General features: G+C 44.3%; 1 protein-coding gene across 2 annotated transcripts in view; it reads right to left on the reverse strand.

Moving 5' to 3' along the window:
- Window positions 1-640: 640 nt before the first annotated feature.
- AP3S2 (adaptor related protein complex 3 subunit sigma 2) overlaps window positions 641-14,825 on the reverse strand; it is a 57,641-nt gene continuing 43,456 nt past the window's right edge. For both annotated transcript variants that reach the window (XM_072799959.1, XM_072799949.1), the window contains 2 exons: window positions 3,280-3,387; window positions 641-1,598 (listed from right to left, as the gene is read on the reverse strand). In XM_072799959.1, coding sequence (XP_072656060.1) covers window positions 1,470-1,598; window positions 3,280-3,387 — 237 coding nt within the window. In that variant the 3' untranslated portion in view covers window positions 641-1,469. The remainder of the gene's footprint in view (window positions 1,599-3,279; window positions 3,388-14,825) is intronic.

Consider the following 14,825-nt stretch of genomic DNA (forward strand, 5'->3'; position numbering starts at 1 on the left):
GAGGGCCTAACTTCTGATCACCACACTCATCTCCGAGGCTATCAGGGACAGTCTGAAGGAGTGAGGACAAGAGACTGCAGGGAGCAGTGGGCGCCAAGGACAGAAGCACTGTGGTCCCATGGGCACCACCTCAGATGGGCTCTGCAGCAGCAGCAGGAGACTCAGGCAGGCAGTCTGGGCCCTCTGTCAGCAGGCACAGGAAACCTCCAGACTGGGGGGCTTTGCCATGATGCAGTGAGCTCCCTAACGTCCTGAGACCTGGCCCCCTGACGCAGCACAGGAAGAGGCACTACTCTAAAGTGCAGTTTTAGCTCTAAATTAACCACAGACAGAAAGATTCTCAGCACACAGAAAAATTTACAAGTTTCCAAAGCCAGCTATGGGAGGCAGTCACCTGAGGGGAATGGCGAGGGCCCATAAGCAGAGCTTAGGAAGGGACTCCTCCCAAGTTAGGGAGATGATGCTACACAGCCACCAGTCCTGGCCAGCACGCTTTCCATGTCCCCAACCTTCCCAGTGCCAGTTCTAGAACAAGTGATCCCAGCTTAGGCTCTCATACTCCACAAACTGGTACAGATGGCAATGGCTTTCCTGTATGGAGAAAACTCATCATTTATAACACAGCAACTGACCCGTCTGCTCCTCGTGAGAAGAATGTATTTTAAACCTCGAAAGAGTCATAATTCTGAGATGTTCCACATGTTGTCAGCTTTGCCTTCCACAGACACGGGGCCTCTCCCTGTGGATGAGGGACCCTGTGGCTGTGCTGAAGAAACAGCCGTGGGGAAGGGGGTGTTCTCCCTCCTGGCATGCGCCAGGTTCATGATCTGGAGTGTGTCCTGGGCAAACCGAGCTAGGGCAGTGGCAGTGAGGGAAACATTCTGTAGGTGGTGGTAACCAGAAAACTTGCCTATACGAAAGAACTCTGGGCATGACAACCCTAGTAGAGCCAGCAGGCAACTCCAGTTCTCATAAAACTCTGCCCTTGTTTGCCACTCACCACGTACCCTCATATGAAGTGTCAGCCCTTTCCTAGCTATGGCACCCTGCCAGCAAGTGAATGCTATAGGTCCCCAGGAGCCTCGCAGTGCTAAGGATGAAGACTCTAGTCAGGGAATGTCCTAGTGGTGGGTTCTAGGAAGCAGGTGGGTCCCAGTATAGTGCCCAGTCCCTGGAAGTGGCTACAGGTGCGAGGTAAAGGTACAAGTGGCTCGGGCATACTGACCCCCACGGAGGAAGCCAGGGCCCCCTCCCACATCTGCAGCAGCCACATGTATCAGAGGCCGGCAAGGTGGGACATATGAGAACCAGGTACATGCTAGCCGTGAACCCAGGATTCCCTCCCACCCCCAACTCCACGGCTGCAGGTGTCAGGGCCCCAGGGCCTGACCCTTCTAAGGCTCAGGTGGGCTCTGTGGCAGGACCAGCTTGACTTGCTTCAAGGACTGCAGTTCAGTAGCTGTGGACTCTCAGACAAACTGGGACAGGTTGGGGACTTTGATGTTCAGATCACCAATGTTGATGTTGCGAGGAATCTCTGGCAGATTGATGTTTTTCACAGCAGACACGGCCCGGGCAGGGGCTGCAGAAAGGCCACCCTGAGGAGAGACAGGAGGGGCATGAGACACGCTCAGCATCATCTGTCTAATGCTTAGGAACACAAGTGACGGAGACCTGGAACCGTCCATACTAAGTATACACAATGCGTGTTTTGATTTTTCCTCCTTATCCCTCAAAGATAGCCAACATAATGATCTTGAGGTTAGATGGGAGCTGTGGGGTAGGGACCTACACTCCGTGCTCTCAGAGGAGCTGTGGCTTATGCAGTGTTGTAGCCCCAGCACCTAAGAGTCCCCTGCATGCTGCAGGCGCTTAATAAATGCTTGCTGCAATAAACCTGAGATGGTTTAACCAAATCATAGTATTGGGGCACTTTTCAGGCTCTGAAACAAAATGCTTTCTTGAAGAGACTCTCAGAGACAAGTGTCATCACAGGGAAATTCATTCATTCATTCATTCATTCATTCATTCATTCATTCATTTCACAGGGAAATTCTTAAAAGTAAAAGGAAGTCAGCGCTTCGGGCAACTGCTTGCCAACTAACACAGTGAGATGGGAAAGAGCTGGCTTTGGAAATGTCATGTGGCGACAAGTGGGAGGAAGGATGTGGGTCCGATGTACCCACACCCATAGAAAGGCTGGTTAATAAACAGAGGAAGGTGTCCATGTTCGGCAAGCCCCTCTGGCTCATCCATGGAGGGCAGAGAAGGGGAGGAACCAATAAGACTTTCAGAACCATTTCCTCCTTAGTGACTGCTTTTAGGAGACCAACTCCAGTTACACTCTTGCCCAGCACGTCTCCATTCTTCCGCTTTCCAAACCCCTTGCCTCTGACTCACTTACTATTCCTGGAAGCTTCCCAGCCTGTATCTCTAAAAAAACTGTCATGCCACTCTAGCTGTGGACTGGAAAAGCTTCTTTAGCAGGGCTACCAGTCCTCAAAGAGGAATTCCTGGTTTTGCAAGATCAAGTTCCATTTCAAAAGGCAATGAAGCCTTTAAGACACTCAGCTCGTTAAAGAGGTAACTTCTTTTGTTCTCTCTGTCACGTATGAAGGTATATGCCTGTAGCCTCTACTCTCTGGTAAGGCTTATGGAGGTGACGGAGAGACTTCAGATGAGTAGGACAGAATTTATTGTGAGTTTTTTTTTTAAGTAACCTCTATGCCCAACGTTGGGGTCCAAACTTAGAACCCCAAGATCAGCATGCTCCATCAACTGAGCCAGCCAGGCATCCCTACTGAGCACTATACAGTGTTATTTGCAAACACTCTACTGCCCGAGTATAAAGCTAACTGGAAATAAGGAAACTGGCAACTCTGAGGTCTCAAAGACACTGAAAGAAATGGCCATGGGTAGATCAGACTGCCATAGCACTAGGAAACCATGCTGGGACCAGGAAAGGGCATTCTGGCTCCCTCCAGGGAATGTACAGCTTTAAAAGGAGGAATGACAAACCACAAATATGGGCCATAATCCCCATGTTGTTTGTCTTCCAGCGCCATCTGACTTTCCCGTTCATACTTTTAGCCATAATTCTTACAGGTTTAATTTTCACCACTGGCATTCATATCAATTGGTTTTGATGGACCAAGGAAGAAAGAAGAGCATAAATATCCCTAAGGTTCCATAGCAACACAAGCCAACACACATATCCATTCCCTATTCTGCCTCAGTCTCTTCGAACTGGCTGGGGCAAAATCATAGTGATGCACTCACCTCGGATTTCTCCAGTCTGTTTTGAGCTTCAATCTGAGCCACAATTTCATTCATGTTGGTTTCCAATACCATCCCACCCATCACCACCTCCTGAAGGATGTAGTGCACCTAAAGAGGAAATAAAAATAAGAAGGGTTAGAGCACTCTGTGGTAGCTGGGGTGTGGCCAAAACAGAGACCTCACGGCTTTTCCTGCACCAGCCCAGCAGCTGGACCTGACACTAGCTCCTGATTCCCAACAGATATCTGAGCCCCTTGGTCATTGACCTCTCCAGTGAGAGCAGACAGATGCTCCGCACGTCTCAGCATTCTCTAACATGAACCTCTTCCATGAACAGTGATAGCTCATTCTTACCAGCTGAATTGCCTGGCCACACTCAAGGCTGAGAGCACAGGCTCCAAAGTCAGACAGATCTTATTTAAATTTCAGCTCCGCTCTCTGTTAGCTGAGTGATTTGGGGCAAACTACCCTTTCAGTTCTCCAATTTCCTTCCAGAATTATGAGGACTGACTGCGATAACCTGTATCTAACACCTGGCCTGATGTCTGCCCCATAATGGTTTTTTTTTTTTTTTTTTTTTTTAAGGATTTTACTCATCCATTCATGAAAGACACAGAGAGAGAGAGAGAGAGGCAGAGACACAGGCAGAGGGAGAAGCAGGCTCCACGCAGGGAGCCCTACATGGGACTCGATCCAGGTCTCCAGGATCATGCCCTGGGCCAAAGGCAGGCACCAAACTGCTGAGCCACCCGGGCTGCCCCCCACAATGGGTTCTAAATGAGTCAGGATGGCTTTCATTACTAGTATCCCCATCATTGTCACCATTGATGACTAGTCCAGAACAAGCCCTGCCCAAGGGGTGTCTCCCAGCCTTCCTAAGATAGACCCTACAGAGCCTGTGCTCTACCGGGGGCAAAACAGGCCACTCCTTTGTACTTGTCCTCATCCCTTCCTTAGAGCCTGGATAAGAAACCAGCCTCAGCATGAATACTTTTCTGGTCAGCAGGCTCACGTGTGGGCCCAGGTTCCATCCAGCCAGTACTTCCCAACAAAGCTGAATCTCCGTGTACTCGACTGCTGTGCCAGTGGCCGTGCTGCTGACTCAACCACTGTACCCTACAGTGCAGCAGGAAGGTGGCCATGGAAACCCCCAGAGGGTTAGAGGTCACAGGTACCTGCCAGGGTGAGGGGTGGAACTTCCTCTTTCCAATCAAATCATATAAACATGGCCTTTGAGGTGCTTTCAGTCATGCTGGAAAGATCACAGGGACCACCTTCTATTATTAATTAAGCACCAAATTAGCAGTCTGAGAAGGAAGAGGGCAATGGCTTCAAGGACCAGAGAGAATCACTGAGATGGTGGGAGGGCTGAGTGGGGCTCTGACATCAAAGAAGCAGAGAGAAGGACTTTAGGTGAAAGGCACCGGAGGAAGCAATTCAGCTAGTGTTGGGTATGAGGAGCACTGGATCTGGCAGGAATTGCAGATTTATGCAATAGTCTAGAGACAATGCCAACAAGGTAGTTTGGGCCTAATGTCTGGGTACTACTGCCATTTGGGGCTGGATAATTTTCTGTTGCAGGGGCCTGTCCAGTACATTGTATCATATTTAGCAGCACCCCTAGACTCTGCTCACTACTTTCCACTAGCGCCCCTCCAGCTGTGACAACCAAAAATGCTTCCAGACACGGTCAATGTCTCCTGGTGAAATCGCCCCCAGATAAGACTCATTGGTCTAGCATCTAGAATGGACCATGGAGGATCTGAGGGCCAATTTATACTGCAGACAATGGAGAGTCAAGACAGTATATATGTCCATGTGCCTATGTGTGTGCATTTCTTTTTTTTTTTTTTAAGATTTTATTCATTTATTCACGAGAGACACAGAAAGAGAGAGAGAGAGAGGCAAAAAACACAGGCAGAGGGAGAAGCAGGCTCCATGCAGGGAGCCCGATGTGGGACTCGATCCCGGGTCTCCGGGATCACGCCCTAGGCTGAAGGCGGCACTAAACTGCTGAGCCACCTGGGCTGCCCTGTGTGTGCATTTTTGACACACGAAGCTCTCTGGCACATCAGTCCCTGGTATTTTGCCCAGATGTAACTAGGGTACTTCTTCTGGCTTCAGGGAGGAAGTGTAATAAAAACATATGTTTTTGGGTACCTGGGTGGCTCAGCTGGTTAACTACCTGACTCAATTTTGGCTCAGGTCATGATCTTGGGGTGGTAAAACTGAGCCCCTTGTTGGACTCTGTGCTTAGCAGGGAGTCTGCTTGAGATTCTCTCTCCCTCTGTTCCTCCCTACCGTGTGCTCTCGCTCTCTCTCTTGATATATATATGTATGATATACATATACATAAATAAATAAATAAATAAATAAATAAATAAGTAAATACATAAATAAAATCTTTTTAAAAATCATTGTTTAAATACAAAGTATATTGGTATGGTTGTTCCTCAAAAAATTTTAAAAAAGAGAATAACCATATAATCAAACAATTCCACCTCTGGACACATACTCAGAAGAATTAAAACCAAGTATTCCAAAAGACACTTGTATGCCTGTCTTCACAGCAGCATTATCCACAGAACAACCAAAAGGCAGAAGAACCCAAGTGCTCATCAATGGCTGAGTGGATGTGACATGTATGTACAAAGGAATATTATTTGGTCTTAAAAAGTTAGAAACCTCGGACACCAGCTACCACCTGGATTAACCCTGAAGACCTTACACTAAGTAAAATAAGCCAGAAACAGAAGGACAGATACAGATGATTTCCTGATCTGAGGTACCTAGTAGCCAAAAATAGAGGCAGAAAGTAGAATGGTGGTTGCCAGGCCTGACGGGAGGAGGGAATGGGGACAGTTTCAGTTGTACAAGATGAAGAGTTCTGGAGAAGACTTGCACAACCATGTGAATGTACTTAACATTGCTCAACAGTACACTTCAAAATGAAGATGGTAAACTTTATGTTACATAAAATTTACCACAACTAAAAGAAACAATTCTCTATACCAGTACTCCTAGTATTTTATTCCTTTTGTTTAATGAGCCCCTTCTTCATGGGCTTCTACTTCTTGTTGAGCATCTACTATACAATGAACACTTCGCGTGTAACTTAATTTTATAATATCCATGTGAGGTAGGTAATATAATCTTCACTTTATATATGAGGAAGTTGATGTACGGAAAAGTCAATCAACTATTCTGATGTCACATGTATTAGTAGCAGAACAGAGCACCGAGTCTAGGTCTGACTGACTCCAGAGCTCATGTTCTACAGGCTTTCCACCATTGTTCCTCAAAATCCCTAATGGTGTCTTTCATCCTGTCCATCCCTTACCGCTAGTCCATATGGAATCATTTTAAGACTTGCTTTTGGTATGTCAGAGATCTTGTGTGAATTCTTCCATGCTCTAACCCCAAGGCCTAGAACAATGCCTACTGAGAAGTAGGTATGTTGACTGAACAATGCCTAGTGAGAAGTAGGCATCTTTCCTAAGTCTGAGTAGTATATTCCTGGGGCTTTAGGTGCTTGGGAGATGGATGGAAGTGTGGTGGTGGAGGCTTGATGAGAAGGTGTAGTAAAAGGCCTAATACAGGATATCATGGTGACCAGCAACTGGTTAATAAAAAAACATGAGTTAAGATTTCTTTTAACATTGTATCACAAAATCATAATTTTAAGGTGCTATTCAAGATGTGTTTCTAAAAGCAAAAAGGAAAAATAAAAATGCAAACTCCATTTTTAAAATTTTTTTTAAAAATTTTATTTATTTACTAGACAGAGAGAGAGTACAAGTGGGGGGCCGGAGGGTGGCAGGCAGAGGGGGAGAGAGAAGCAGGCTCCCCACTGAGCAGGGAGCCTAATGTGGGGCTTGATCCCAGGAACTCAGGATCATGACCTGAGCCGAAGGCAGATGCTTAACTGACTGAGCCACCAGGTACCCCTCAAACTCCATTTTCAACACAACTGGAAGACAACCTAAATCTGACTCTAAGCTAGAAAAGCTGTCAAAAGTAGGGAGCGCAAACAAGATTCCTTTCCTTCACAGAAAGAAAAGAGGGGTGCCTGAGTGGCTCGGTGGTTGAGCATCTGCCTTTGAGTCAAGAGGCCTGATCCCAGAGTCCTGGGATCGAGTCCCGCATCAGGTTCCTCGAAGGGAGCCTGCTTCTCCCTCTGCGTATGTCTCTGCCTCTCTCTGTGTTTCTCATTAATAAATAAATAAAGATCTTAAAAAAAAAGAAGGAGAAGAAAAGATACTATGGAAATGGGACACGGGAGCTGGAGAGAAAGACCTGCCAAAATATACTTCCTGTAGGTAAAGGGCATGTTCTTTGGAACCAAACAGATTCCTTGTCTTGAGAGGCAGGAATTTCCATGGATCTGGAACTACTTGAGAAACCACACAAACAAGCTATATTCGCCTAACAGAGTTAAACTCTGTGGCAGCGTCTGCGTCGTGGAAAAGCTCACAGATGCCTATCTCTGCTGGCTGGATAGAGATAAAGGGTAAATGAACTCACCCAGAATCCTAAATCATGAGAATGACCACAGCCAGGCTGGAACACAGACTTGGCACCTCTTCTAAACAAGCATCCTGCAAACAGCTAGTCCCTGAAAAACTCACCTATTTAAAGATGAGTTATAAAAATGAAATCTGCACAGGATATATACAAAGATACAACAAGAAAAAATTAAGGAAGAAACTGGAAAACCAAAGGCAGACTAAGTCTACACACTGGAAAACGCTGTCACAGAGCAAATGAATGGCAATAAAATTTTTTACAAAACTGAAAAAAGAAAACCACAGAGCAAGCACTCAGAGCAGAAGAGCAAGAGCTCACAGGAGAGGTAGGGAGATGACAGTGTGAAGAGAAGGTGTCGACTAGCACAGCTCAGGGCAAAAGTGGAAGGAAAAAAATGACCCCAAATGAGGGTGAAACCAGAAGGAACAAAAGGGAGAAGAGACATTGTGGAAAGAATGGTAAGGAACCAAATGGAGGGACATGAAAAAAGCACATAAAATGAAACAGAAAAGGGGTTCAACAGAATAGAGAGAAGGGGAGCTACAGAAGACTGCCAAGGACTCCAGTGTATGCAGAAACAAGATCTGTAACATGCAGCAAACAAACAGGCAGATCTACTGGAAGATCTACTGCAGGATGTTATGAAACCAAAATCCACATACTAAAAGGGCACACTGCACCCCAGGAAAACTTCCAGAACAGTCAGTGCTAAGACAGACCCCAAGGGTAAGATTTCTGCAACTAGGCAAAAAGATCAAATCACTTAAAAGAGGGGCAAACTCTTAAAAATTCCCACAGTAAAATCCAGCACTAGCAGAAAAAGATGCAGTACTTACACAATTCCCAAAAAGAGAAAGTGCAATCCAAGAACTCTGTATGAGGCTGAGCAATAACAGAGGCCAATGCTACATGCCTTATGATGTCGAAAAACTACAGCTATAAAAAATTAGGACGAGGGCAAGAGACAGGAAAGAGGGAGAACAAGAACCCTGATTCTCTCCTCCTCAGTCACTGAGAACCAGAGGGTATCATCTAAAACAACAACTCATGTAATAAAGATACAGTTATCATGACTTTTACTGTGACCCCTCTCTCACCATGTCCAAGCCCAGAGTCACCTGCTATCAACAAAACTTTAAGAGCCACCAAACTTGTGACTTGAGGCCAACAAGATCTTCCCTGCAGACCAGAGTTCTATGCCACTTTTCTTCCATAAAAGTCACCCATATGCATCAGTTTCTCTAAAGCAGGGAGAACTCAGACCCCCATAAAGCAGTAAGCACAGACTCCTAGATTTTTAGGAGCCTCCACTTCTAGTCTTCTACACCTATCTTGCCCAAACCTGATTCAATTTCATTTCCTTTTTTAAGTAACTAGCCTTTCTAAAGGGTTCACCTTAGTTTTCAGAGAACAATTCTCTTTGCTCATTTATGGTTTACCTGTATACTATTAAGTTATATAATTACAATATCAGTTTGTCACCACAGGTCTACAAATATCACAGCTGATCTTTGGTCAGCATAGTGACTCATGTGCTATAAATGAGCAAAGGATGAGCAACTAAGAGTCAGCTTACCAGCTGCCTGGGTTAATCCAAGTCCATGAAGATGCCTTCCACTGAGCATGAAGTACACTGTGAAAGAGGAGTAACATTTCTTCAAGTGGAGACAGAGGGGACATGACAGAGTTGGAGGTTGCTAAGCATGGGTGTGTAGAAAAGGCAGCCAAGAGTCAGAACCACACACACACACACACACACACACACACACACACACAATATGACTTAGCAATAAAGACGAATGAGATCTTACCATTTATAACACAGATAGACCCAGAGGGTATTATGCTACGTGAAGTGAGTCAGAGAAAGACAAATACTATATGATTTCAATAATACGTGGAATTTAAAAAACTAAACAAACGAACAAGGAAAAAAGAGATATACAAAAAACCAGATTCTTTAAAACAGGGAACAAACTGGTAGTCACCAGAGGGGAGGTGGTGGGGGGAGGGGTAAAATAGATAAAGAGGATCATGACTACACCTGCCATGGTGAGCACTGAGTAATGTATAGAATTGTTGAACCACTATATTTTACACCTGAAAATAATGTAACACTGTGTTGTTAATTATACTCACACACACAAAAAAAAGAAAAATCAATATTAAACTCATGTACCTAAGAAACTAGATACAGGCAGATCACAAAGAATGGTTCTGTTAAATGATCAGAGCTGATGGATGGACTGACCTTGAGGACACCAGCAGAAATATAGGTGAGTACCTCAGAGAACACAGAGAGTCAAAAGTACCAAACCAACAAAAAGGAGACAGGGGAAAAGGAAATCTAAAATCTGAGTAATGCAGGTGGCAATAAAATTCACAAGAATAGAAGAAAGCGAAGAGTTAAAGGTCCTCAGGAGCCCTAAACCCAGCCTAACACCATGTGCGCTGAACAAACATGAATTATCAAGTAATAATAATTCATAGCTCTCTGATATTTTCACAACTGCCTAAAACAATGACAACAGCAAAATTCATTCAGAAGTACCTGTTAAGAGAATTTAAACAAAAGCACTACTGATTTCTTAGTTCTTGGCAAATCTAATGGTAATCTGACTTAGGAAATAATCACAACCAGGAGTTTCAATTGAACATAAGATTAAGATAACCCCAATAAACCAAATGGTCAACTTGATGTAAGAGGAAGGCAACAGAAAAGATACTAGGTGATGAATCTGAAATCTTAACAGGTAAAATGCAGGGTGGAAATGATATTTTATAAGATCAAAGAAGCATAAATTTGTGGCCATACTTTATTTTACCTTATTTTTATTTTATTTATTTATTTATTTATTTTTTAATTTTTTTTTTAATTTATTTATGATAGACACATAGTGAGAGAGAGAGAGGCAGAGACACAGGCAGAGGGTGAAGCAGGCTCCACGCACCGGGAGCCCGACGTGGGGTTTGATCCCGGGTCTCCAGGATCGCGCCCTGGGCCAAAGGCAGGCGCTAAACCGCTGCGCCACCCAGGGATCCCCTATTTTACCTTATTTTTAAAAGATTTTATTTATTTGACAGAGAGAGAGAGAGAGAGAGTACACAAGCAGGGGGAGCAGCAGAGGGAGAGGGAAAAGCAGACTCCCCACTAAATAGGAAGCCCAGTGCAGGGCTCAATCCCAAGACCCCGGGATCATGACTCCAGCTGAAGGCAGATGCTTAACCGACTAAGCCAGCCAGGTGCCCCTATGGTCACACTTTAATGAGCAAAAATTGGTTTTTATAGTTCTGTCCTATTTAAATTTTTCTCCTAAAATCCCTCAAAACAATCAAAAAGAAAGATATAGCTGAGTCCTGAACAACAAGAGTTTGAACTTTGTGGGTCCACTTATACAGATTTTTTTAAATAAATACACTCCAGTAGTGTTGATGTATTTTCTTTTCCTTACAATTTTTAAGATTTTATTTACTACTTGATGGAGAGAAAGCACCAGCGGGGGAGCTGGAGAGGGGGAGGGTGAAGCAGCCTCCCTGCTGAGCAAGGAGCCCAATGTGGGGCTCTATCCCAGGACCCTGGGATCATGACCCGAGCTGAAGGCAGAAGCTTAACCAACTGAGCCACCCAGGCGCCCTCCCTTATGATTTTCTTAATAACAATTTTTCTTCTCTGGCTTATTTTTTTTTTAAGATTGATTGATTGATTGATTGATTTATGATAGTCACAGAGAGAGAGAGAGAGAGGCAGAGACATAGGCAGAGGAAGAAGCAGGCTCCATGCACCGGGAGCCCGACGTGGGATTCGATCCTGCGTCTCCAGGATCTCGCCCTGGGCCAAAGGCAGGCGCTAAACTGCTGCGCCACCCAGGGATCCCAAGATTTATTTATTTATTCGTGAGAGACAGAGAGAGAGAGAGAGAGACAGAGACAGAGAGAGAGAGAGAGAGGCAGAGACACAGACAGAGGGAGAAGCAGGCTCTTCACAGGAGTCCAATGAAGGACTTGATCCCCAATCCCAGGAAAATGATCTGAGTCAAAGGCAGCCGCCCAACCGCTGAGCCACCCAGGCATCCCTCTGGCTTATTTTATTGTAAGAATATGGGATAGAATACATATAACATACAAAATATGTTTTAATCAACGTTCATGTTATTGGTAAGGCTTCTGGTCAACAGGTGGTTATTAGTAGTTAAGTTTCTGGGATAGTCAAAAGTTTTATTTGGATTCTTGTGTTGTGGATTGGTGCTCCCAACCCTGCATTGTTCAAGGATCAAATGTAATTACCAGAATCAAAATGACTATTCCTCTGGGGTGCCTGGGTGGCTCAGTGGTTAAGCTTTTGCCTTCAGCATGATCCCAGGGTCTGGGATTAAGCCCTGGGGCTGGCTCCCTCCTCAGCAGGGATAATCTGCCTTTCCCTTTCCCTGCCCCCTACCCCAATCAATCAAATCTTAAAAAAAAAAAAAAAAAAAAAGTCTATACCTCTAAAGGCAATCTAACCTATTAAACCTCTGTACTATCTTCCTAACACATCTGGATAACGGTCTTCTTTGTTTCTCTTCTCTAGGAAGCTGTTACATTGTCCTCTCTCCCCTGAAGATATCTACTTCTAGAACTGGATCCTATGGGCATCTGATGTGACCTCAATATAAGTTAACTGTCTGAGACCTTCCCCGTCTCATTTCCTACAGGCAATAATGAGTGTCCTTCAGGATGGAGGCCTACAAGATTGTGGCTTGTAGGGCGCCCCTAGGAAGTTTTTCTGTGACCCAGTTCATGGAGAGATGAAACAGGAAGAACAAATCTGGTGTGTCTGAGGATTCAGCAGTGCTTGGGCACAAGTTCTGGGATTCCTACTAGGAAGTGTGATTCTCCTGTTTTGAAGAGCCTGAGTCAGAGGTTCTGGACCAACAGAGGCTTGGCCAGCAGTTCCACTGCAAAGATGCAAAGAAAGGGGAAAATGATACAGGGAGGCAACAGTGGAGAGTTTAATGACTATTGAACATGCTGGGACCCCCTAAAGCAAAGAAAGCCCTTTTCCAAACTGGAACAAGGGCTGGCACTGTTACTGACTCTGCGGAGATTTCTAATCCTAACCTTTACTACCTTCTACCATTCTTTATGCTGATCATAGAAATCAGATTGACAGAAATCATTTCTGTCAAGAAATGCTATAAAAATCAGAGACATTCTTCTAGGATCTGAGGTGCTGAATACCCATGGCTTGGGTCAAGTAAACTCAAGAAAAGCTAAAGACTCTCTTGGTTGAGACCATCACATTCTTCTCAGTGATAGTACTGGGGCCAGTATGCATTTATACTGAGGTACTTAATATAGTTCACTGTCATATTTTTTACTTGTCTGCCTCTTCCCCTAGACCATGATTTTCCTTAAGGGTACATTTTTTTTGTTTTTGTTTTTTTTTTAACATTCAATTAATTAATTTCAGAGAGTAAGCGAGTGAGAGAGCAGAAGGAGGAATAGAGAGAGGGGGGCAAGCAGACTCCAACTGAGCAAGGAGCCCAACTTGGGGCTCAATCCCATGACCTTGAGATCATGTCCTTAGCCGAAACCAACCGTCAGGTCAATTGAATGTGTCACCCAGGTCCCTTGAGGGTAGATTCTAGGTCATATTCATCTTTGGGCCTCTAGTGCTAAGCACTGTGCTTGGTAACAGCAGAGCCTTCATTAATGCTGGCTGAATGGATGAAAGAAGCTCGTCTGGTTCAGAAGTCCTGATTTTGAGGAGACACAGCTTTTTGAGTTGGTCTGGTTTCCCATTTTGGCACTGAGAAACAAACTCTACTGCCCAGAACACAGAGTTATCCTCTACAGATAAAAGTGGGTTAAAATAAACTTGTTAGTTTTGTGTCAGGATCGAGAGTCTAAGAGGGTACATAAAAGTATCACTTCAAGGATAGAGATGCTCCTTAGATAGGGACACAGCTCCGGAACTGCTGGGGATGGAGATAAGTTGATTTCAACATCCCTATCCAAGGACAGAGGATTCCAGGATCTGCCAGAGTTCTACACTTGGTTATGTTTCTCACTAAGTCAAAAAAATTCCGAATCCAATCCTAGCTCAACATCTCTATCACTAAAACCAAACTGATCTGGAGCTTAAAGATAACAAACAAGACATTATTTTCTCCTCTAGTGAAAACACAGTCTTCACATCTTAAACTGCCATGTTCCATAAGTTTAAGTATTAAACTTACAATTAATTTTTCTATAGATATAAGTAAGGTTCTCATGCTAGCAGCTCATAAAAGCAGACTTAAATCCATAATGGTACCCAGAATATGGTACCAGTGAGCAGCCCTATGTCTACAGCTAAATAAATTTCTTTACAAATTTATAAAGTAAAATATATAAATTTCTATATCAGTTTCTTTTTTTTAATTAATTAATTAATTAATTTATTTATTTATGAGAGAGAGAGAGAGAGAGAGAGAGAGAGAGAGAGGCAGAGACACAGGAGGAGGGAGAAGCAGGCTCCATGCCGGGAGCCCGACACAGGACTCGATCCCGGGACTCCAGGACCACGCCCTGGGCCAAAGGCAGGCACCAAACCGCTGAGCCACACAGGGATCCCCTATATCAGTTTCTTTAGTAAAATGCAGTTCTTATTGGGATGACAGGAGCCTATCTAGTAGAACTCCTCACGCAGAGGGGATCAGTAAGATCTTCTGAGATACTAGTAGCACATTAAGCTTAGCACACCATACTCTAAGCTTAATCATATCCACAGAAACCTCTAGACTAGATAAACCCTTCCCCAGATTTTTGCATTAGAGGACAAAAGCCTATAGTACCACAAAAGGCAAGGGCTCTATTATCCATACTTTCATTTTTTTCTAAAAACTGTGTTATCACACAGAAAATAGTTAAAAACTAATCAAACAAAAAGAGCATGGTCACAGTCCTTATACTGGAACAGGAGGATATCAATATTTTAATATCTAAGTTTTAAGAAAGAATCACTGATAAGATATAGCTAAGTGCTGGGGTGCCTGCCT

The sequence above is a fragment of the Canis lupus genome, chromosome 2 (genome assembly GCF_048164855.1).
Source record: "Canis lupus baileyi chromosome 2, mCanLup2.hap1, whole genome shotgun sequence".
NCBI classification, from domain to species: domain Eukaryota; kingdom Metazoa; phylum Chordata; class Mammalia; order Carnivora; family Canidae; genus Canis; species Canis lupus.